At 45.5% G+C, this 26,198-nt stretch overlaps 1 protein-coding gene across 2 annotated transcripts in view; it reads left to right on the top strand.

Annotated features, from left to right (window-relative positions):
* The window catches only part of LOC124123866 (translation factor Guf1, mitochondrial-like), a 62,041-nt gene extending 36,362 nt beyond the window's left edge, over window positions 1–25,679 (top strand). The window contains exons 15-19 of one of the 2 annotated variants that reach the window (XM_048393203.1): window positions 3,203–3,336; window positions 6,083–6,128; window positions 8,092–8,304; window positions 18,076–18,127; window positions 23,688–25,679. In XM_048393203.1, coding sequence (XP_048249160.1) covers window positions 3,203–3,336; window positions 6,083–6,128; window positions 8,092–8,304; window positions 18,076–18,127; window positions 23,688–23,821 — 579 coding nt within the window. In that variant the 3' untranslated portion in view covers window positions 23,822–25,679. Of the gene's footprint in view, window positions 1–3,202; window positions 3,337–6,082; window positions 6,129–8,091; window positions 8,305–18,075; window positions 23,119–23,687 lie in introns of those variants that run through there. The other variant, XM_048393204.1, reaches the window with a different exon arrangement.
* The last annotated feature ends 519 nt before the right edge of the window (window positions 25,680–26,198 follow it).

Here is a 26,198-nt window from a genome sequence, read left to right as displayed (position 1 = left end):
GGTATTATTTCAGACCTCAAAATTTCTGTATTAGATGTAAAACACCAACCTGTACATATAGGATACTTAAGTGTAACACTCCATATTAAAAATAATGGTTGATTCCATATTTAAGTTATGATATAGTATCATTGTATATTTGATATGTATGTTACACTACCTGGAATAACAAATGGTCAGTCTATTGAACTGCTTCATACTATCGATAACTGGGATGGACAACTCAAAGTAGCTCTATGTGATGTAACGTATTACCCACTGTGGACCAATATAAATGCTTCGGAAGTTTATAGAGATATTATTATACCTGATGGTGATTTCATTTCTATACCTGATGGGTATTACAGCGTATGCTCACTCAATGATGAAATTTTTAAGCGTTTGGGATCTAGTCTCACACAAAATGAGGCGACTGGGAGACTGGAAATAAACAATGGGAAAAAAGATATATATATTCACGAGAACTTATTAGTTACACTTGGATTTGCAACACCACCAAGTGGTATCTACAGTTCTATGAGTTTAATACCTGGAAGAGCTTCTGGAGAAAAATTACCCGATTTAGTTCCCTATAAAGAGTTGTTCATCCATCTTGATCAAATAAGCACGACGGATAATATTCAACTAGAAAGTCCTTCAACTCTGCTCAGATCTATTCCAGTTAAAAATGAAAAATACAATAGCGGTAGAACGGAATCTTTCTCGTCATTACAATATAAAAAATTGAAGCGTGGTATTATTTCAGACCTCAAAATTTCTGTATTAGATGTAAAACACCAACCTGTACATATAGGATACTTAAGTGTAACACTCCATATTAAAAATAATGGTTGATGCATCAGGCCCTGGAACACTAAGACAATGTAATACAATTACGCTTTCCGATCTCGGAGACACAGAAGGATTCGATAAACCCGGTACTGATGGTAAGTTATACGCTTTACACTTACACGATAATGTTTACAAGCGGAAAGAAGTCACATTCACGGGTAATCTAGGAGATTTAAGCGATGTCGATGTTAGTAGACTCCTTAAAAACACTTCGTACAATATTACTCGCAACGACGATAATAAATGGACTATGGTCGAAGCAAACATCGAGTGGCTACTGAATATCGTCATTACCCCACCTTATGTGATGATGGGTAAAGGACATAATTTAACTAAGATAATAAATAGTGGCATCATACTTGCGGCTTATATCCCATCAAAACGAAAAAGTGTGTTAGTTACCCCCCTGCCAGAAAACCCAGGTCATATGTTATATAGTCGTCCGGCCTTAAAAAATGTTACTTTAAATTTGGTTACTGAATTCAATGAAATTAAAGTTAACTTGAGTGCAATACCTAATCTTTCTACGCTTATTATTGAAGTCTTGTTCGGAGATGCACCGGTAGATGCCTTCGAAATATTACCAGGTCTATCGATTAAATGGCTCAAGAAACACGAGCGTCAACGTTGCAGTATTATTCATATCGGAGCATCGCCCGTTGCAACCCTCGAGGGGGTCCAAATTATTAAAAGTGACAGCATTTCTCTTTCTAAGATATTATTGCCGTATAATATACATTTGATAAGATTGATGTATAGTCTCAAAACAATTAAGCAAGACCAATTAAAGACTATTATATGAACGTAATATACACTATGAGTTTATATCCGGCGCTCGATGAAGCATTTGAAAAGATGGAAACTGTTGATGGATTTCGATTACATCAAATAAGCGACATAAAACATCGAATAGGGAAGGATAGGGAGTTGAGACTTGGATTGTATAAAAAGTATCGCAGAGCCGTGAATGCTCTGGACGGAGTTGACACCGCTCTTGTAGTATCTGGCATGGGACTCGGTGTAGCGGGTATCGGTTTACTATCAACTATAATCGCCGCGCCTATCGTGCTCGGCATGGAAATAACCGCTGGAGTCTCGGGACTGGCAGGAATAGCGATAAAATTCATTTCTCGTAGGTTGCAAAAGAAAGCATTAAAACACGATAGTATTCGGATACTTGCCGAAGCAAAGTTGAACAGCATTGAGGATCATATTTCGACAGCAATGGCCGATTGTAAGATATCCGAGGATGAGTTCCGTTTAGTGCTGTCAGGAACTCACCAAATACAACGAAATGAAGCAGGAGATTCGATCAAAATCTCGTAAGACCAGCGGTATTAGCGAAGACGAGAAAAAAAAGTTCATAGAACAGGGGAGGCAACAAGCACGTCAATTATTCCGTGCCAAAACCAAAGAACTGGTTGGAGATTAAAAATAGATTGCTTACTATCGTTTGATCACATTTAGACAAATGCTTACATAAATATATAATAATGGAAAAAGCTATTCAATGGAGAGAATTACCACAAGGTTTTTATTATATCAGTGATGTCAAACCAACCAAATACGGTTATCAATTGTTTCTTATCAATTTACAAAAAGAGTGTAGTTATATAGTCTGGTCTCCTAGTAAAATGAACGAAGAACTTAATAAAAATGTTGAATATCGCTTTATCGATAAAAATAATAAAGAATATTTTTATTACCATTTAGACTCATCTAAAGCAATGATTGGCCCCAGGTTTTGGTGAGCTAGAGCCAATCTCATGACTTTCATTAAATCGCATCATCATTTTGGTATAAAAAATGCCACCTGTAGTAGCAGTATAGGTAATAAATCTGTCTCCAGTGGAAGTGAGTCAGAACCCCTATTACCTATAAAAATTTATATCATTGACTCCAGGTGGTGGTGAGCTAGAGCCGATTTAACTTAATCTCATGACTATCATTGAATTGCATAGTCATTTTGGCATAAAAAATTCCTCCTGTAGTAGCAGTATAGGTATATGAATCCTGCTCCAGTGGAAGTGAGCCAGAACCCCCATTACCTATACTACTCTGTGTGTGGTAATCAACTTATATTACACATCACTGTGTGTGGTAATAGACTTATATTACACATCACTGTGTGTGGTAATAGACTTATATTACACATCACTGGGTGTGGTAATAGACTTATATTACACATCACTGGGTGTGGTAATCAACTTATATTACACATCACTGTGTGTGGTAATAGACTTATATTACACATCACTGTGTGTGGTAATAGACTTATATTTCACATCACTGTGTGTGGTAATCAACTTATATTACACATCACTGTGTGTGGTAATAGACATACAATGTCTATGTATCTTGGTGTTGAAAGGACCGCCGTGGCATCATCAAGGACCAGACGTACATCGATGAAAAGAGGATAATGATGAAGGTGAAGTTCCCGCTGAACGAGATCCTTGTCGACTTCTTTGATCATCTCAAGTCTCTGACATCAGGCTTCGCCAGGTAGTAGCCTTCCTCAGTCTCCACAACAACCACTGTGCTCTATTCCTGCCACTTCGCATCCTTTAAATGCCTGGGGCGGTCGGGTAGCCTAGTGGTTAAAGCGTTCACTCGTCACGCCGAAGACCCGGGTTCGAATCCCGACATGGGTACAATATGTGAAGCCCATTTCTGGTGTCCCCAGACGTGATATTGCTGGAATATTGCTAAAAGCGGGTGTAAAACCAAACTCACTCACTCACTCACTCTTTAAATGCCTAGCTCGCGCCCAGTACAGGGGTCTGCTTGTTGTGTTTGCTGGCACTACAACTGATGTTAGAGATGTTTGACACTCTGTGCTTCTGTAATTGTGTAATTGTTTTTAGTAATTAAGGATTGGACTTTGGGGTCTTGATTTCATCAGGTCCTGGGTCACCTCCAGCAAAGTACCTCAAACATCAGGACATTCTGGTTTAATTAAGACATAAACGACGAGTGGGAGTTGTTAATTGTAGCAGGGAGAATCATCAATAAAACATGTGAACTGTAGGCAACTACATGAAAACCTGCATTAAATACTCTTCAAAAAAAAAGAAACTATACATGCATAAATTTGATGACACTGGACCGGATCGTTTTTGTATGGTGGAAAAGTAATCATTAAAATTCATTAAATTTTCAAGTAAACATGCAGATTGCCCGAAACGTAATGTTGTGACGTCGCGACTGAGCAATTCGCCCAAATGCAGCTGCAATGCCATAAACATGCAGCATGCAATTGCAATTGCATGTGGTGCAGGTGATGGGTGTGGCCAGATTGACCATCTCTAACTTGTGGAGACGTTACAATACCACTGGCAACGTTCCTGACAGGCCAAGGTCTGGACAACCTCGCATTACAACGCCTGGCCAAGATCACTACATCCAGGTACGACACCTGCGGGACCGTTTCATCACAGTGACGTCAACAGCCTCACAAGTACCAGGACTGATCGAATATCGGATCAGACTGTTCGAAATCGTCTGAGAGCAGCTGGTATTCTAGCCAGTAGACCCGTGTTGTGTAACGTCCTGACGCCGCATCACCTCCATGAATGTCTGCAGTGGTGTTGTCAGAGAGTCACATGGCCTCTGTTCACAGACGAGTCCCGTTTTCTGATGTACTGATGGACTTGCCCGTGTGTACCAATGTCGTAACAAATGTTACGCTGAAAATTGCGTTCAGCAAGTTGATCGTTTTGGAGGGGAAGCGTCATGTGGTGGGGAGGCATTCATCACGGAGGCTGGACAGCACTTGTGAGGAGGGATGGTGCTCTGAATAGTCTGCGCTACAGAGACGAGATACTGCAGGACCACAGTGTCCGCTTCATCAACGTCAACGGCGGCATCTTTCAGCAGGTTAATGCCAGACCCCACGTCGCACATGTTTGCACAAGGTTTCTGCGTAAGAACAATGTGCCTACGCTACCCTGGCCTGCCTGCTCGCCAGACTTGTGCCCTACTTATAATCTGTGGGACGTGCTGGATTGCCGCATCCGTCAACGTCAACCACTGCCACAGAAACTTCAGGAACTGTTTGTGGCGCTAGAGCAGGAGTGTCAGGACATACCCGCGTCTATGGTCGGTCGCTGCCATGAGGCGACAGCAGCTCGAGGAGTCCACAATCTTTACTGACTTTCCACCTACCCCAGACGTCTTTGCGCCTGTTTTTGTAAAGTGCATATTATACAGCAATAATATTTATGAAATCTAAACTCGAAAAAAGAACCCAGTTGCAATCGTGATGTATAGTTTCTTTTATGAAGAGTATATTTGCTGGTGTTAAAAGTCCAGTCATGGGTGGTCCAGTCCTTGAAGATGCCACATTGTACCCATGTGGGGAATCGAACCCGGATCTTCGGTGTGACGAGCGAACGCTTTAACCAAGGATCACCGCCCCAACTGCTTGTAATCAGCTTGTTCTGTTGTTTTAATTTGTATCCAATCAGTGTGTACAACTTAATCCTTACTGTATATCTGCCTTCGTTACCTGTGTGCTACCAGCTTGTAAGATGACGTCAGTGTTCTGTCACTGTTGGCCACCAGTGCCGGCACTAGCAACTAGAATTAACACTGCAATAACCGTAATGTGTGACTCGTGTGTTTTATCTCACAGGTGTGATCCATGACCGTAATGTGTGACTGGTGTGTTTTATCTTACAGGTGTGATCCATGACCGTAATGTGTGACTCGTGTGTTTTATCTTACAGGTGTGATCCATGACCGTAATGTGTGACTGGTGTGTTATATCTTACAGGTGTGGTCCATGACCGTAATGTGTGACTGGTGTGTTATATCTTACAGGTGTGGTCCATGACCGTAATGTGTGACTGGTGTGTTATATCTTACAGGTGTGATCCATGACCGTAATGTGTGACTCGTGTGTTATATCTTACAGGTGTGGTCCATAACTGTAATAAATCCATGAAGATCTGCGTTGGAATAGGTCTTCAGCAACCCATGCTTGCCTTAACAGGTGACTATGCTTGTCGTAAGAGGCAACTAACGGGATCGGGTGGTCATACTTGCTGACTTGGTTGATGCATGTCATCGTATCCCATTTCCATGAATCAATGCTCATGATGTCAATCATTGGAGTGTCTTATCCAGACTACATTATTTACAGACCGCCGTCATATCGCTGGAATATTGCTAAGTGCGGCGTTAAACAACAAACAAACAAACAAACAAACAAACAAACTAACCATAATGTGTGACTGCTGTGTTTCAGTTTCGACTATGAGGATGCTGGGTATGAGAGTTCAAGTCTCACAAAGGTAGGTAACTCTTGCTGTTCCAACACCTATTACCTTCAGCATTTCACAAACATTTTGTTCATCAGTTCACGGTTGCTTGTGTTGTTTGTTGAGCTTCCAGAAATATTGACCTTCAAAGTTTAAGTGACAGATATCACACTAGCACCCACTGGGTTCAGACTGCTTGTGTTCACACTATCACCCACTGGGTTCAGACCTGCTTGTGTCTACACTATCAATTACTGGGTTCAGACTGCTTGTGTTCACACTATCACCCACTGGGTTGAAACTTGCTGTGTTCACACTATCACCCACTGGGTTCAGACCTGCTTGTGTCTACACTATCACCCACTGGGTTCAGACCTGCTTGTGACCACACTATCAATTACTGGGTTCAGACCTGCTTGTGTTCACACTATCACCCACTGGGTTCAGACCTGCTTGTGTTCACACTATCACCCACTGGGTTCAGACCTGCTTGTGTCTACACTATCACCCACTGGGTTCAGACCTGCTTGTGTCTACACTATCACCCACTGGGTTCAGACCTGCTTGTGTTCACACTATCACCCACTGGGTTCAGACCTGCTTGTGTCTACACTATCACCCACTGGGTTCAGACCTGCTTGTGTCCACACTTTCACCCACTGGGTTCAGACCTGCTTGTGTTCACACTCTCACCCACTGGGTTCAGACCTGCTTGTGTCTACACACTCACCCACTGGGTTCAGACCTGCTTGTGTCCACACTATCACCCACTGGGTTCAGACCTGCTTGTGTTCACACACTCACCCACTGGGTTCAGACCTGCTTGTGTCCACACTATCACCAACTGGGTTCAGACCTACTTGTGTCCACACTCTCACCCACTGGGTTCAGACCTGCTTGTGTTCACACTATCACCAACTGGGTTGAGACCTGCTTGTGTCCACACTATCACCCACTGGGTTCAGACCTGCTTGTGTCCACACTATCACCCACTGGGTTCAGACCTGCTTGTGTCCACACTATCACCCACTGGGTTCAGACCTGCTTGTGTCCACACTATCACCCACTGGGTTCAGACCTGCTAGTGTTCACACTATCACCAACTGGGTTGAGACCTGCTTGTGTCCACACTATCACCCACTGGGTTCAGACCTGCTTGTGTTCACACACTATCACCCACTGGGTTCAGACCTGCTTGTGTCCACACTATCACCCACTGGGTTCAGACCTGCTTGTGTTCACACACTATCACCCACTGGGTTCAGACCTGCTTGTGTCCACACTATCACCCGCGGGGTTCAGACCTGCTTGTGTTCACACACTATCACCCACTGGGTTCAGACCTGCTTGTGTCCACACTATCACCAACTGGGTTCAGACCTGCTTGTGTCCACACTTTCACCCACTGGGTTCAGACCTGCTTGTGTCCACACTATCACCCACTGGGTTCAGACCTGCTTGTGTCCACACTATCACCCACTGGGTTCAGACCTGCTTGTGTCCACACTATCACCCACTGGGTTCAGACCTGCTTGTGTCCACACTATCACCCACTGGGTTCAGACCTGCTTGTGTCCACACACTCACCCACTGGGTTCAGACCTGCTTGTGTCCACACTATCACCCACTGGGTTCAGACCTGCTTGTGTCCACACTATCACCCACTGGGTTCAGACCTGCTTGTGTCTACACTATCAATTACTGGGTTCAGACCTGCTTGTGTCCACACACTCACCCACTGGGTTGAGACCTGCTTGTGTCCACACTATCACCAACTGGGTTGAGACCTGCTTGTGTTCACACTATCACCCACTGGGTTGAGACCTGCTTGTGTTCACACACTCACACACTGGGTTCAGACCTGCTTGTGTCCACACACTCACCCACTGGGTTCAGACCTGCTTGTGTCTACACTATCACCCACTGGGTTCAGACCTGCTTGTGTCTACACTATCACCCACTGGGTTCAGACTGTTGTATGATCTCTGTGTTACAGGTGGACTTCTTATTGAACGGTAAGCCCGTGGAGGATCTGGCTATGATCTGTCACTCCACGAAGGCCAGGATGATGTCGAGGGGCGTGTGTGCCCGCCTCAAGGAGTCCATCCCTCGCCAGCTGTTCACCATCACCATCCAAGCAGCAGTCGGCAAACACATACTAGCCAGAGAAGACATCCGAGCCCTCAGGAAGGACGTACTAGCCAAATGTGTAAGTATGTCTGAACTAGCCAGAGAAGACATCCGAGCCCTCAGGAAGGACGTACTAGCCAAATGTGTAAGTATGTCTGAACTAGCCAGAGAAGCCATCCGAGCCCTCGGGAAGGACATACTAGCCAAATGTGTAAGTATGTCTGAACTAGCCAGAGAAGACATCCGAGCCCTCAGGAAGGACATACTAGCCAAATGTGTAAGTATGTCAGAACTAGCCATAGAAGACATCCGAGCCCTCGGGAAGGACATACTAGCCAAATGTGTAAGTATGTCTGAACTAGCCAGAGAAGACATCCGAGCCCTCAGGAAGGATGTACTAGCCAAATGTGTAATTCTCTTTCAGATTAAATCCTCCTTGGGGCACTTATTGCATTTTCCTGGCTCAAGAAAATCTACATGACATAGTTGTAACCATTTTCCTTAATAAAAATTGTTACCACACAAAAAACTTTGTTTTTGTATGATATACGTCCACCCTTATGGTGCCTCACCCTCCACGGCGCGTCACGCCAAGGGAAGCAACTCTCACCCAAATCACTTTCCTTATGTCATCTGACAAAGACAGACGTGCTTTTTTTTTTATAAGACAAAACAAAGTACAAGATAATCGTTCGTACAAGAACCATGGCAGACCAAACTGTATGTATGGTACATTTCTTTCATGCAAAGGCGTAATACCTCGCATTGTAAAGTTATAAAGTTGTAATTACGGGCCGGGTGCAGCCCGGGGATGCGAAGGCCCAGGCCTTCGGGCGTCCCCTTCCGACTTTGTCTGCCTCTTCTCTCGGGGAATAGTCAATTAATTTCGGCTCGGAATCAAGAGAGGAGGAGTGGATGGAGGAGGGGGGAGACGACTCGGAGACCTCGGGAATATTTTCCTTCGTTTCCTCGTTGAGGCATGTACGGGACAAGATTGTCCAGGTACTGCCTCAGGTGGCTGCGCCCATGCCCCAGTCGGATCCGACTGAGTTCCGCCTTCCGGGGGACGCTTTTGCTCCGAGCAAGGCGCCCCAGGTGCGGCTCCGTATTCTGTCTTCATTGGTGCATGAAGTCATCAACCCTCTGTTGTCGGGTGCCCGCAGGAAGTTCGACCTGCCCGAACTTATTAAGCGGTACCCGTTAGCAGAGGATGGTGATTTTGAGGTACCGATGGTGGACGAATGCGTCTGGACCACCGTTACCCTGGGGGGGTCTTCGACCCCCAACTTGGCTAAGGTCAAGCAGGGCCGGCGGTTGCCACCCTTTCCCGCGTGCGGTACGGAGCTGAAGGCTGCTTACGTTTGCTTCGAGGAGCAATATCGTAACGCATGTCAGCAGCTCCGGGTGTCCGTACACTCCGCTTATCTGTCGGCCGTACAGAGGGAGTTAGCGGGAGAGGGGCCGGCCGACCCTTCGGAGTTGGCCGCGCAACTTACGGAGGTACATAGTCATCTTGCGAGGGAAGCTATTCATAGCTGTGCCTCGCAAATGATGTGCGCAGTCATGGGCATGCGCAGGCTGTGGATGTCGGTATCCAAATACTTGGCTTCCACACGCCAGGATCTACTTGCTTTGCCTTATAAGATGGGTGCCACCCTCTTCCCTGGGGCTCAGCAGGTGGTCCGAGAGGCCGCACAGTTGTATGCCTCCATCAAGGATTCTAAGGCCTTGTTGGAGGTACCATGCGTTAAACCGCGTAAGCGGACCTCTCCACTTGCTTCCTCCTACGCTGATGCGCCGGGTCAGAAGTCTGCACCTGCTTGGAAGCAGCCGCTTCCTTCAGGTAAGGGCGCCGGGAGGAGCAAGAGAGGCAGGGGCCGGGGCAGGGCAGCTGGTCAAGGCCAGCAGCCTTTTCGCGGGGCCGGGAACCCATCGGGTTCCCATTAGCGCCCGAAGTGCCCCGGGCGGACCCACGGTCGCATGTTATCGAACTGCCGACAGCCGGGGTCCACTGCCTCAAGCCGGATGTCCCCGTAGGCGGCCGACTGGCTCTATTCCTGCAGGAATGGGAGACAGTCACATCCAATCCCTGGACCCTGTCCACTCTAAGGGATGGCCATTTGCCTCGGTGGAAACATCATCCGCCCCCCCTTCTCCGGGATAAAGCACACTCCGGTGCCTGCTACCCTAGAGAGGGCGGAATTCCTCCGTGCCGAGGTCGACGCACTTCTTATGAAGGCTGCGATCGAACCGTTCCCGTGGGACAGGAAAGCGAGGGCTTCTACTCGACATATTTCCTAGTCACCAAAAAAGACGGAGGGTTCAGGCCTATTCTCAATCTGAGAAGGTGTTATTAGTTCAGGGTTCTACCATTCGGGATCGCTACGGCCCCGAGGGTGTTCACCAAGCTGATGTTGATTCCCGCCCAAGTGGCCAGGTCAAAAGGTCGGTTCTGCCATCCGTACCTCGACGACTGGTTACTAAGAGCTCTATCGCAATCCCTGAGTCAGATAGCTACACAACAAGTGATAGATATTCTGATCACTCTAGGGTGGATAGTCAATCTCAAGAAGTCAGATCTGAGCCCTACTCAGAATCTAGTCTTCCTAGGGGCGAATTTCAACACGGTGAGCGGACTTGTATCTCTGTCACAAGATCGCATTACCAAGGTCAGAAGTGTTACTTCCCAGTTCCTTCTGTCCGCCAGTCACACTGCTCGTACATGGCTCCAGTTACTGGGCAACATGGCGGCGACAGTGGATGTGGTTTGGCGGGCGCGCTTGAGAATGAGACCCATTCAACAAGCGCTCCGTCGACGTTGGGTGAACTCGGAAGATCTCGAGACTGTCCTCGAGACTCTGCAGTGGCTCAATGCACACCTTCAGTGGTGGACCGAGGTCGGGAATCTGTCCCGGGGGCTCCCCCTCGACACTCCCGTGCCGTCTCTCACAGTTCAAACAGACGCGTCACTCTCCGGCTGGGGAGGCTTTCTGAACGATCACACTGCCTCGGGACTATGGTCCCAGCAGGAGATCAAACTGCATATCAATGTGCTAGAACTGAGAGCGGTCAGGTTGGTGGCTTCCTGGATCTGCTTCGTGGCCAAGTGGTGCGTCTAGAGATGGACAACCAAACGGCGATGACTTACATCCGGAAGCAGGGGGGAACGGTGTCTCCGTCGCTTCTCCAAGAGACGTGGCAGTTCCTCCTATGGTGCGACTCACACTTTATCAGGGTGCTACCTGTTTATCTCCCGGGGGTAGACAACGTCCGTGCGGACGCTCTGTCTCGCCGGATCCTCGCTCCTCACGAGTGGAGGCTCGACCCGGGGATATTCGGGATTATCTCCCAGTTATACGGGTCGTTCCAGGTGGATCTGTTTGCGTCTGGGGTGAATCACCAGACCCCAACGTTCTGCTCCCGAGTCCCCGACCCGAGGTCGGTGGCACCGGACGCCTTCCAGCTAGATTGGACGGACAGAATTCTGTGGGCATTCCCCCCAGTACCTCTGATTTCCAAGGTCCTGTCTCAGCTAGCCACTCAGCCTGCGCGACTACTTGTGCTCCTGGCACCCCTTTGGTCGGCGCAGAGTTGGTTTCCAGTCATACTCAGGTTTCTGGCTCAGCCTCCTGTTCTATTACCTTTACGACCGGACCTCCTATCCCAGAACGAGGCCCTCCACCCGAATCCCAGGATTCAGTGGGTGGCTTGGCCACTGTCCGGAATCGCCTCCAGGAGAGCGGTATTCCTGCACGAGTTGCAGACACAATACTGGCTTTGCGGAGGGATTCGACAAACGTTCAGTACGAGGATAGATGGGCCTGCTATGCGAGCTGGTGTGTCGATAGAAGGATTGCAGATCCCTTTTCTGCAGATCTCGTAGCCGTACTTGAGTTCCTCCAGTCGCGACTAGATGTCGGCCTGGCCGCATCGTCAGTCCGGGGGTACTCTACAGCTATCGCTGCCTTTCACGTCCCCGTCGACGGGGCACTTTTGGGTGCGCACCCATTAGTGCATCGTTTTTTAGCAGGTGTGGACAGGATCCGACCGCCTGTCCGGCGGATCAGTCCCCCTTGGGAATTGTCAATCGTTCTTGATTGGCTGTCCGGTCTTTCCTTTCGGGATCTGTCGTCTCTCTCTCTTCAGCTGTTGAGCTGGAAGACGGCGTTCCTTGTGGCGGTAACGTCCGGCAGACGGGTAGGCGACATTCACGCAATGTCAGCCGATCCCGAACTAACTGTCTTTCACCGGGACAGGGTCAGTATTCGCCTGCCGAACTCTTACCGTCCTAAGGTCGCACACGCCTTCCACGTGACGGCTCCTATTGAGCTACCTGCTCTTTCACAGCCTTCCTCGTCGGGGACCACTACAAGACATGCTCATGTCTTGGATGTCCGCAGGACCCTCAAGTCCTATATCAGCAGAACTAAGGGTATCCGTAAGGATAATCAACTATTTTGCTGTTATGGCGGTAGGAAGGCTGGCTCACCTGCGAGCAAACAAACTATCTCGAGGTGGATAGTCTCTACTATATGTACGGTGTACACACTTCAAGGCAGGGACCCCCCTACCAAGTTGAAGGCTCATTCGGTTAGAGCAGTGGCTACGACACAAGCGTATGCTGCGGCTCTGCCCATTGAGGAGATCTGCTCCGCGGCTATTTGGAGCCAGCCGAGCACATTCATCAAACATTACCAACTCGACAAACACTCAAGCGAGCGTGCTCGGTTTGGTCAGACAGTTCTCCGAACTGGGCAAAGTTCTACATCTCTAGCCGATTGAGCCTTCGAGATTTTAGACCGCCCGGACCGGTTATAACACTGCTCAGTAATGGTCCGGATTTTATCTTCTACGGTCGATACAATACCAGCCATTACTCCTCGATAATCATCGTATTTGCACATGCACTCCTTCGATTTACGGGGACCCTCTGGCCTAGCTCTGTGCGGGTTTATAGTCTCTCGTGATCTGTGCCCCCAATATCACTTGTTCAAAAAAGTGGGGTGGGGTGGGGGGTGTGTGTGTCTCGAGTTCTCGATATGATAAGCCACAAAAAATGGCTCTTTTCATTGTGTATGGTCGATAACGCCCTGTCTCCAGCCCCCGCCTTTCGACGGTGGTGCCTCACGATAAGGTTGGTTCCATTTATTGAACTTTTGTTTATTCATTGAAATAATCAAAATACGATGTATTTATGCACGCTTGTTGCTGACGGATGCCACTTCCTAGATTATCTTTAGGAGTCTATCTTGATGCAATAAGTGCCCCAAGGAGGATTTAATCTGAAAGAGAATTTTACAAACCTGTAGAGGTTATGAATTGTCTGATGAAATCCTCCTTGGGGCACGGCCACCCGCCTCCTAACATTCCGTCAGCATTAGACATATGGAAAGTGATTTTGGTGAGAGTTGCTTCCCTTGGCGTGACGCGCTGTGGAGGGTGAGGCACCATAAGGGTGGACGTATATCATACAAAAACAAAGTTTTTTGTGTGGTAACAATTTTTATTAAGGAAAATGGTTACAACTATGTCATGTAGATTTTCTTGAGCCAGGAAAATGCAATAAGTGCCCCAAGGAGGATTTCATCAGAGAACTCACAACCTCTACAGGTTTGTAAAAGTATGTCTGAACTAGCCAGAGAAGACATCCAAGCCCTCAGGAAGGACGTACTAGCCAAATGTGTAAGTATGTCTGAACTAGCCAGAGAAGACATCCGAGCCCTCAGGAAGGACGAACTAGCCAAATGTGTAAGTATGTCTGAACAAGCCAGAGAAGACATCCGAGCCCTCAGGAAGGACGTACTAGCCAAATGTGTAAGTATGTCTGAACTAGCTAGAGAAGACATCCGAGCCCTCAGGAAGGACGTACTAGCCAAATGTGTAAGTATGTCTGAACTAGCCAGGGAAGACATCGGAGTACTCGGGAAGGACATACTAGCCAAATGTGTAAGTATGTCTGAACTAGCCAGAGAAGCCATCCAAGCCCTCAGGAAGGATGTACTAGCCAAATGTTTTAGCATGTCTGAACTAGCCAGGGAAGACATCTGAGCCCTCGGGAAGGACATACTAGCCAAATGTGTAAGTATGTCAGAACTAGCCAGAGAAGACATCCGAGCCCTCGGGAAGGACATACTAGCCAAATGTGTAAGTATGTCTGAACTAGCCAGAGAAGACATCCGAGCCCTCGGGAAGGACATACTAGCCAAATGTGTAAGTATGTCTGAACTAGCCAGAGAAGACATCTGAGTCCTCAGGAAGGACATACTAGCCAAATGTGTAAGTATGTCTGAACTAGCCAGGGAAGACATCCGAGTTCTCGGGAAGGACATACTAGCCAAATGTGTAAGTATGTCTGAACTAGCCAGAGAAGCCATCCGAGCCCTCAGGAAGGATGTACTAGCCAAATGTTTTAGCATGTCTGAACTAGCCAGGGAAGACATCTGAGTCCTCAGGAAGGACGTACTAGCCAAATGTGTAAGTATGTCTGAACTAGCCAGAGAAGACATCCGAGCCCTCAGGAAGGACGTACTAGCCAAATGTGTAAGTATGTCTCATCTAGCCAGAGAAGACATCCGAGTCCTCAGGAAGGACATACTAGCCAAATGTGTAAGTATGTCTGAACTAGCCAGGGAAGACATCCGAGTTCTCGGGAAGGACATACTAGCCAAATGTGTAAGTATGTCTGAACTAGCCAGAGAAGCCATCCGAGCCCTCAGGAAGGATGTACTAGCCAAATGTTTTAGCATGTCTGAACTAGCCAGGGAAGACATCTGAGTCCTCAGGAAGGACGTACTAGCCAAATGTGTAAGTATGTCTGAACTAGCCAGAGAAGACATCCGAGCCCTCAGGAAGGACGTACTAGCCAAATGTGTAAGTATGTCTCATCTAGCCAGAGAAGACATCCGAGCCCTCGGGAAGGACATACTAGCCAAATGTGTAAGTATGTCTGAACTAGCCAGAGAAGACATCCGAGCCCTCGGGAAGGACATACTAGCCAAATGTGTAAGTATGTCTGAACTAGCCAGAGAAGACATCCGAGCCCTCGGGAAGGACATACTAGCCAAATGTGTAAGTATGTCTGAACTAGCCAGAGAAGACATCTGAGTCCTCGGGAAGGACATAATAGCCAAATGTGTAAGTATGTCTGAACTAGCCAGGGAAGACATCTGAGTCCTCAGGAAGGACATACTAGCCAAATGTGTAAGTATGTCTGAACTAGCCAGAGAAGACATCCGAGCCCTCAGGAAGGACGTACTAGCCAAATGTGTCAGTATGTCTGAACTAGCCAGGGAAGACATCCGAGTTCTCGGGAAGGACATACTAGCCAAATGTGTAAGTATGTCTGAACTAGCCAGAGAAGACATCAGAGCTCTCGGGAAGGACGTACTAGCCAAATGTGTAAGTATGTCTGAACTAGCCAGAGAAGTGAGTAGAATTGTCCCAGCATCTTTTGGGGCAGGGCAGGGCAGGGCAGGGCAGGGCAGGGCAGGGCAGGGCAGGGCAGGGCAGGGCAGGGCAGGGCAGGGCAGGGCAGGGCAGGGCAGGGCAGGGCAGGGCAGGGCAGGGCAGGGCAGGGCAGGGCAGGGCAGGGCAGGGCAGGGCAGGGCAGGGCAGGGCATTCAACCTGGCTGGTCTGGTGGTTACAATGTGTGACTTGGATGGTTGTGTCACCCTTGCTGGATCCATGCAGACCCTTTGGTACATGCATAAACCAATGTTTACTCACTGACTGAATATCTCTGTAATGAAGCTTGCGTATTTGCATAATTTATGCATTTTTCACATATTTGGCACTAAAAATAAACATTCCTGGGCTACTTGATAAGTAAAACACAATTGATGGCACCTAGATGACCTGGTGGTGAATCACGAGGTCCTTTTTCACCAAACATGCATTTGACATTAGCAAAAACAACTCATGTCTATGAATAGCACATTTCATGGAATTTGGCAGTGATTTGCTGTCTTGCCATTCAGAAATAATCATAAAAGCGGGAATTTAATGAGTTGTTTCAAACAATTTCATTCGTTAAGCCTGGCAGTGATTTGCACAGGTCTTTCATTGAAGTCTGATAAGCAATGCTGGCAAACATTGTGACCTTTCTGATCGTTATTGTGGCCTTAATAATTTAAGTGGCAGTGTCAGATTTCGGGGAAAAGGTGAAAACGCCCCAGAAAAGAAACCTCAGAGAATCACTGACTTCTTTGAAAACATTCAGATGAATCTTCATCGGTTCAATGTAATGAGTGAGATTGGAAAGCATGTAAACGCTAGTGATAGTCATAGTAATTTTTATATCAAATCAACCAAGGCCAAAGTGAAATGTAAATTTGTGCCAAAATGCCAAAGGGAATGGCTTGGGTAGTATGAATGGCTTGTGTACAGTCATGCCCCGCTTATACGGACTTCAATTATCCGGAAACCTCGGTTCCCCGACGATTTTTATTCAAAACGAAATAATTACTATATAAATTTACCCGTATATATGGAAATTCAGTTTCCGTAACTGGATGGTCATTTTCATACACAAAACACTGAAATACACACAAAATTGTCTCACTTACCCGGACAATACACTTCCGCTGATGGTAATCCTTTGATTCGTGAGACTAAGTTACGTTTGAGACGAGCTTGTTTATTGTACATGTAATCCCATTCGATAAATATGGCGTCTGTGGAGGTCAGAGGTCAAAGTTGTGACTTCAAACTGTGAGTGGATATATCTGTTTGCTCTGTCATCTGTCATGAGTTGCATAATTGAAGGGAAGTAACTATTCCAGTAAGAAGCTGGTTTCAGTTATACGGAAATTCGTTTATACGGACGAATTGTGAAATGACGCAAGTGTCCGAATAAAAGCGGCACGACTGTACATACTTGCAATGTGCCCCATGGCGCTAGGTTCTTGTTCATTCTGGATTCAGTACGTAGACAGAACTGGGCAAGTAATGTTAGACGTATTCTATTTAGTTCAGGTCTTGGCTGTGCTTGGGTTTAGTTTTCTTAACCTTTCACAAGCCTGACTGAAAGATATGTACTAATATATTATCATCAAGTACTAGATATGAACCCGTGAAGATCTGGGAAAAGAATAGGTCTTCAGCAACCCATGCCTGCTGTAATAGGTGACAATCCTTGTCGTCGGAGGCGATTAACGGGTTGGGTTGTCAGGCTCGTTGACTTGGTTGATGCATGTCATGGTATCCCAATTGCGTAGATCATAACGTCAGTCACTGGATTGTCTGATCCAGACTCGATTATTTACAGACCACAGCTGGAATATTGCTGAGTGTGGCATTAACCAACCAAGGACTTGTTATTAATTTGTACTCTATTTAAGATAACCTTGAAAGCAGCGAAAATATTTCATAGATTCGGTCCTTTGTACATTTGCGACCGATTTTGCTTTTGTTCGAGTTCGATGTACAAAGCTTAATATTGACATGGGGAGACACCACAAGATTCCAAAATTTTGAAAGATTATGTACATATTATGACCTAAATAATATGGAAGATCTGTATCGTTTCATCTTTCTATGTCCATCCTTCAGAGATATTCGAAAGCAATACATACCAAATAAATATGTAATTGGATCTTCAAACCAACAATTTGTCAGCATTATGGCAACAACAAATTGTCAAAATTTAAAACTGTTACATTTCAACTATGCCTTCAAGAGTAGAAATGTACTGAAATGAAACATGTGAATATATTTGTAAAATGTCCCTGCACTGTAGTGGATGCATTTGATGGATTTGAATCTATGGCCGTTCGTACAATAAACATTGGACCACTCAGTGCAAGTCCCTGATGCAACAGCTAATGGTTATAATGTGTTTGGATGTTTCAGTATGGTGGTGACATTTCAAGGAAAATGAAGTTGCTGAAGAAACAAGCAGAAGGTAAAAAACGTATGCGGCAGATCGGAAACGTGGAGGTGCCAAAGGATGCCTTCATTAATGCCTTGAAGAGATGACTCTAGGCACCTAGGACACTTGGGTCAGGGGCTACTGGGCACCATGGCTACTTGGGACAGGGACTACTGGGCACCTTGGACACTTGGGAAAGGGACTACTGGGCACCATGGCTACTCGGGACAGGGGCTACTGGGCACCTTGGACACTTGGGTCAGGGGCTACTGGGCACCTTGGACACTTGGGACAGGGACTACTGGGCACCTTGGCTACTTGGGACAGGGGCAACTGGGCACCTTGGACACTTGGGTCAGGGGCTACTGGGCACCTTGGACACTTGGGACAGGGACTACTGGGCACCTTGGCTACTTGGGACAGGGGCTACTGGGCACCTTGGACACTTGGGACAGGGACTACTGGGCACCATGGCTACTTGGGACACCTGGGACACCTAGACAACACACCTGTACAACACCCTAGTACAACATGCCTGGACAGCATGCCTCTACAACACACCTGTAAATCACACCTAGACAACACACCTGTAAATCACACCTAGACAACACACCTGTAAATCACACCTAGACAACACACCTGTACAACACCCTAGTACAACATGCCTGGACAGCATGCCTCTACAACACACCTGTAAATCACACCTAGACAACACACCTGTAAATCACACCTAGACAACACACCTGTACAACACCCTAGTACAACATGCCTGGACAGCATGCCTCTACAACACACCTGTAAATCACACCTAGACAACACACCTGTAAATCACACCTAGACTACACACCTGTAAATCACACCTAGACAACACACCTGTAAATCACGCCTAGACAACACACCTGTAAATCACACCTAGACAACACACCTGTAAATCACACCTAGACAACACACCTGTACAACACCCTAGTACAACATGCCTGGACCGCATGCCTCTACAACACACCTGTAAATCACACCCAGACAACGCACCTGTAAATCACACCTAGACAACACACCTGTACAACACCCTATTACAACATGCCTGGACAGCATGCCTCTACAACACACCTGTAAATCACACCTAGACAACACACCTGTAAATCACACCTAGGCAACACACCTGCACAATACCCTAGTACAACACACCTGTAAATCACACCTAGACCACACACCTGTACAACACCCTAGTACAACATGCCTGGACAGCATGCCTCTACAACACACCTGTAAATCACACCTAGACAACACACCTGTAAATCACACCTAGACAACACACCTGTACAACACCCTAGTACAACATGCCTGGACAGCATGCCTCTACAACACACCTGTAAATCACACCTAGACAACACACCTGTAAATCACACCTAGACAACACACCTGTAAATCACACCTAGACAACACACCTGTAAATCACACCTAGACAACACACCTGTACAACACACTAGTACAACACACCTGTTAATCACGCCTAGACAACACACCTGTACAACAGCCTAGTACAACACACCTGTAAATCACACCTAGACAACACACCTGTACAACACCCTAGTACAACATGCCTGGACAGCATGCCGCTACAACACACCTGTAAATCACACCTAGACAACACACCTGTAAATCACACCTAGACAACAAACCTGTACAACACCCTAGTACAACATGCCTGGACAGCATGCCTCTACAACACACCTGTAAATCACACCTAGACAACACACCTGTAAATCACACCTAGACAACACACCTGTAAATCACACCTAGACAACACACCTGTACAACATCCTAGTACAACATGCCTGGACAGCATGCCTCTACAACACACCTGTAAATCACACCTAGACAACACACCTGTAAATCACACCTAAACAACACACCTGTAAATCACACCTAGACAACACACCTGTAAATCACACCTAGACAACACACCGTGACAACACACTAGTACAACACACCTGTAAATCACGCCTAGACAACACACCTGTACAACAGCCTAGTACAACACGCCTGTAAATCACACCTAGACAACACACCTGTACAACACCCTAGTACAACATGCCTGGACAGCATGCCTCTACAACACACCTGTAAATCACACCTAGACAACACACCTGTAAATCACACCTAGACAACACACCTGTACAACACCCTAGTACAACACGCCTGGACAGCATGTCTCTACAACACACCTGTAAATCACACCTAGACAACACACCTGTACAACACCCTAGTACAACATGCCTGGACAGCATGCCTCTACAACACACCTGTAAATCACACCTAGACTACACACCTGTAAATCACACCTAGACAACACACCTGTACAACACCCTAATACAACACACCTGAACAACACGCCTAGAGAACACACCTGTACAAGACCCTAGTACAACACACCTGTACAACACGCCTTGACAACACACCTGTAAATCACACCTAGACAACACACCTGTAAATCACACCTAGACAAAACACCTGTACAACACCCTAGTACAACATGCCTGGACAGCATGCCTCTACAACACACCTGTAAATCACACCTAGACAACACACCTGTAAATCACACCTAGACAACACACCTGTAAATCACACCTAGACAACACACCTGTACAACACACTAGTACAACACACCTGTAAATCACGCCTAGACAACACACCTGTACAACAGCCTAGTACAACACACCTGTAAATCACACCTAGACAACACACCTGTACAACACCCTAGTACAACATGCCTGGACAGGATGCCTCTACAACACACCTGTAAATCACACCTAGACAACACACCTGTAAATCACATCTAGACAACACACCTGTACAACACCCTAGTATAACATGCCTGGACAGCATGCCTCTACAACACACCTGTAAATCACACCTAGACAACACACCTGTAAATCACACCTAGACAACACGCCTGGACAGCATGCCTCTACAACACACCTGTAAATCACACCTAGACAACACACCTGTAAATCACACCTAGACAACACACCTGTACAACACCCTAGTACAACACGCCTGGACAGCATGTCTCTACAACACACCTGTAAATCACACCTAGACAACACACCTGTAAATCACACCTAGACAACACACCTGTACAACACCCTAGTACAACATGCCTGGACAGCATGCCTCTACAACACACCTGTAAATCACACCTAGACTACACACCTGTAAATCACACCTAGACAACACACCTGTACAACACCCTAATACAACACACCTGAACAACACGCCTAGACAACACACCTGTACAAGACCCTAGTACAACACACCTGTAAATCACACCTAGACAATGCACCTGTAAATCACACCTAGACAACACACCTGTACAACACCCTAGTACAACATGCCTGGACAGCATGCCTCTACAACACACCTGTAAATCACACCTAGACAACACACCTGTAAATCACATCTAGACAACACACCTGTACAACACCCTAGTATAACATGCCTGGACAGCATGCCTTTACAACACACCTGTAAATCACACCTAGACAACACACCTGTAAATCACACCTAGACAACACGCCTGGACAGCATGCCTCTACAACACACCTGTAAATCACACCTAGACAACACACCTGTAAATCACACCTAGACAACACACCTGTACAACACCCTAGTGCAACACGCCTGGACAGCATGTCTCTACAACACACCTGTAAATCACACCTAGACAACACACCTGTAAATCACACCTAGACAACACACCTGTACAACACCCTAGTACAACATGCCTGGACAGCATGCCTCTACAACACACCTGTAAATCACACCTAGACTACACACCTGTTAATCACACCTAGACAACACACCTGTACAACACCCTAATACAACACACCTGAACAACACGCCTAGACAACACACCTGTACAAGACCCTAGTACAACACACCTGTGCAACATGCCTTGACAACACACCTGTAAATCACACCTAGACAATGCACCTGTAAATCACACCTAGACAACACACCTGTACAACACGCCTTGACAGCATGCCTCTACAACACACCTGTAAATCACACCTAGACAACACACCTGCACAACACCCTAGTACAACATGCCTGGACAGCATGCCTCTACAACACACTTGTAAATCACACCTAGAAAACACACCTGTAAATCACACCTAGACAACACACCTGTACAACACCCTAGTACAACATGCCTGTAAATCACACCTAGACAACACACCTGTAAATCACACCTAGACAACACACCTGTACAACACCCTAGTACAACATGCCTGGACAGCATGCCTCTACAACACACCTGTAAATCACACCTAGACAACACACCTGTAAATCACACCTAGACAACACACCTGTACAACACCCTAGTACAACACACCTGTAAATCACACCTAGACAACACACCTGTAAATCACACCTAGACAACACACCTGTACAACACCCTAGTACAACATGCCTGGACAGCATGCCTCTACAACACACCTGTAAATCACACCTAGACAACACACCTGTAAATCACACCTAGACAACACACCTGTACAACACCCTAGTACAACACACCTGTAAATCACACCTAGACAACACACCTGTACAACACCCTAGTACAACATACCTGTAAATCACACCTAGACAACACACCTGTAAATCACACCTAGACAACACACCTGTACAACACCCTAGTACAACATGCCTGGACAGCATGCCTCTACAACACACCTGTAAATCACACCTAGACAACACACCTGTAAATCACACCTAGACAACACACCTGTACAACACCCTAGTACAACACGCCTGTAAATCACATCTAGACAACACACCTGTAAATCACACCTAGACAACACACCTGTACAACACCCTAGTAGAACATGCCTGGACAGCATGCCTCTACAACACACCTATACAACACAAGATTTGCTGCAATGTTGGCATTCCTGGGTCTTCATAATAATCTACAGAACAAGCTGCTTGATGTGAAATATGTACAGTAAATGTTGTTGTCTTTATTTGGGTCTGTTGTTCTTCTGCACATTCTCTAGTTAGAGGGCTGAGCTACACAGAAACATCACTCATCAGTCACGAGGAAGTTTTTATTGAAAAGTAAAAGAAGAAAGATAAAATCACAGGGAATACTTCAGGTGCAGCTATAATATAAAAATGAATGTAAATAAAATAGATATCTGGTGAAGTTTACAAAAACGAGGTAGGTCAGAGGAGTACAGATCTAGACATCTACTTTCTCACAGACATCATCATCACTTGATAAATACAAGACACAAAATAACTAACTGGCATAACAAATAGGTAGATCTCTGAGTGAAGGGTTTGTATGCCATAAATACGAGAGCTGGTCAAAAAGTTATAAGGCTAACAAACAAAATCAACAATTGAGAAAGTGTTTTTAATTGTAATTTTCAACATAATCTCCCAGCTTTTCAAAACACTTCTCACATCGATAGTGAAGCTTTTCATTCAGTCAGGAACTTTTCTGAAGCCACCCTGATAAACCCTTTCACGGCAGCTTTGAGGTCATCGTCGTCGTCATATCGTTTTCCATGGTGTTCTTTCACTTCAGGAAACGTGGAAAGTCATGTCTGGCGACACATTGTCGCACAGCAGCCTTTGCAAGTCGAGGTGTTTGAGAAGAAGAGGCATTGTCAGGAAGTAGTAGAACACCAGCAATCAGCCTTCCTCACTCCTTTTCTTTGAAAGTGGAAAGTGCCATTCCATGGATTGATGTTTATCACTGTTCGAACCGAGAAACATGCGTTGAGGTTAAACGTATGACACGAAATAATTAAATGATAAAATTCCACACTATTGAAAACTGCCGACTTCGAAGTTTGTTAAAGTGCTGTATTCATGTTGTATTTTGAAGTCGCTTGATGTCTTTGACAAAACAGTGTCTTTAAAAGCGACATGCCGCGCAAACATGTCCCACGTCAACCGACTTGGTCAACTCGCGTAACCTTGTCCATGTGTTGGTGAAGGGACACTGTGTTGCAGTTTCATTTCACTTGTGTTATTGGAACATAATTACGAATTGTATTTTTACAAAAAACGTTTAGAATGCAGTAAAAAAATGTTTTGTTTAACGAACCCAATGTACATGTATAGCATCTCTGTATTTCTCTTTCAACAGTTTTTCCCCTAAGCTTGCTGATTCCACTAAGTCGGACACAGACTGCATGTTCTTGAATTTGAAATTTGCAAATAAGATAATTGATGACTTATATTTAAGTAACTTTCTCAGCCAAAAATCATTTTCCCAAAATGTCCCACAATATTCAAATTTCAGGAACCACCAAGAGTTTCACACAAACACCTGTATGGAACGTGTTGCAGAATGAGGACTTGGCAACTCATGATGTAAATTCCACAGCTTTTGGCTGTCAATACTCGCCATGTTGCTAGCAGTCTCTTGTCATATCTTCACAGGAGACTTCTCTAATGTTGATGATATCAACCTTCGTCTGTTATTCCAATATGGACTAACATAATATGAGCAGCCTCCATCCCATTTGGTCAGTTGTCCCCTTATTTCAGTGTTAGTTCAGTTGTTCCCTTTGTTCAGTATTTGTCCAGTTTGTCCCTTTGTTCAGTTGTTAATTCAGTTGGTCCCTTTGTTCAGTTGTTACTTCAATTGGTCCCTTTGTTCAGTGTTAATTCAGTTGTCCCTTTGTTCAGTTGTTCCCTTTGTTAAGTTTTGGTCCAGTTATTCCCTTTATTCAGTTGTTCCCTTTGTTCAGTTGGTCCCTTTTTTCAGTGTTTGTTCAGTTGGTCCCTTTTTAAAGTGTTTGTTCAGTTGGTCCCCTCGTTCAGTGTTTGATCAGTGTTGTCCAGTTCCCTTTATTCAGTGTTGTCCAGTTGTTCCCTTTGTTCAGTGTTAGTTCAGTTGGTCGCTTTATTCAGTGCTTATTCACGTGTTCCCTTTGTTCAGTGTTAGTTCATTTGTTTCCTTTGTTCAGTGTTAGTTCATTTCTTTCCTTTGTTCAGGGTTAGTTCATTTGTTTCCTTTGTTCAGTGTTAGTTCAGTTGTTCCCGTTGTTCAGGGTTCGTTCACTTGTTGCCTTTGTTCAGTGTTATTTCATTTGTTTCCTTTGTTCAGTGTTAGTTCATTTGTTTCCTTTGTTCAGTGTTAGTTCATTTTTTCCCTTTGTTCAGTGTTTGTTCAGTTGGTCCCTTTATTCAGTGTTGTCCAGTTGGTCCCTTTATTCAGTGTTGTCCAGTTGTTCCCTTTGTTCAGTGCTAATTCAGTTGTTCCCTTTGTTCAGTGTTAGTTCATTTGTTTCCTTTGTTCAGTGTTAGTTCATTTCTTTCCTTTGTTCAGTGTTTGTTCAGTGTTGTCCAGTTCCCTTTATTCAGTGTTGTCCAGTTGTTCCCTTTGTTCAGTGTTAGTTCATTTGTTCCCTTTGTTCAGTGTTAGTTCATTTGTTTCCTTTGTTCAATGTTAGTTCATTTGTTTCCTTTGTTCAGTGTTAGTTCATTTTTTCCCTTTGTTCAGTGTTAGTTCAGTTGTTTCCTTTGTTCAGTGTTAGTTCATTTGTTTCCTTTGTTCAGTGTTAGTTCATTTTTTCCCTTTGTTCAGTGTTAGTTCAGTTGTTTCCTTTGTTCAGTGTTAGTTCATTTGTTTCCTTTGTTCAGTGTTAGTTCATTTTTTCCCTTTGTTCAGTGTTAGTTCATTTGTTTCCTTTGTTCAGTGTTAGTTCATTTGTTCCCTTTGTTCAGTGTTAGTTCATTTTTTCCCTTTGTTCAGTGTTAGTTCAGTTGTTCCCTTTGTTCAGTGCTAGTTCAGTTGTTCCCTTTGTTCAGTGTTTTCCAGTTTGTCTCTTTGTTCAGTGTTAGTTCACTTGTTCCCTTTGTTCAGTGTTTGTTCACTTGTTTCCTTTGTTCAGGGTTAGTTCATTTGTTTCCTTTGTTCAGTGTTAGTTCATTTGTTCCCTTTGTTCAGTGTTAGTTCATTTTTTCCCTTTGTTCAGTGTTAGTTCAGTTGTTCCCTTTGTTCAGTGCTAGTTCAGTTGTTCCCTTTGTTCAGTGTTTTCCAGTTTGTCTCTTTGTTCAGTGTTAGTTCACTTGTTCCCTTTGT

This window comes from Haliotis rufescens, unplaced genomic scaffold, assembly GCF_023055435.1.
Source record: "Haliotis rufescens isolate VD_foot unplaced genomic scaffold, xgHalRufe1.0.p SCAF_118, whole genome shotgun sequence".
Lineage (NCBI taxonomy): Eukaryota > Metazoa > Mollusca > Gastropoda > Lepetellida > Haliotidae > Haliotis > Haliotis rufescens.
This window is presented reverse-complemented; position numbering and strand designations above follow the sequence as displayed.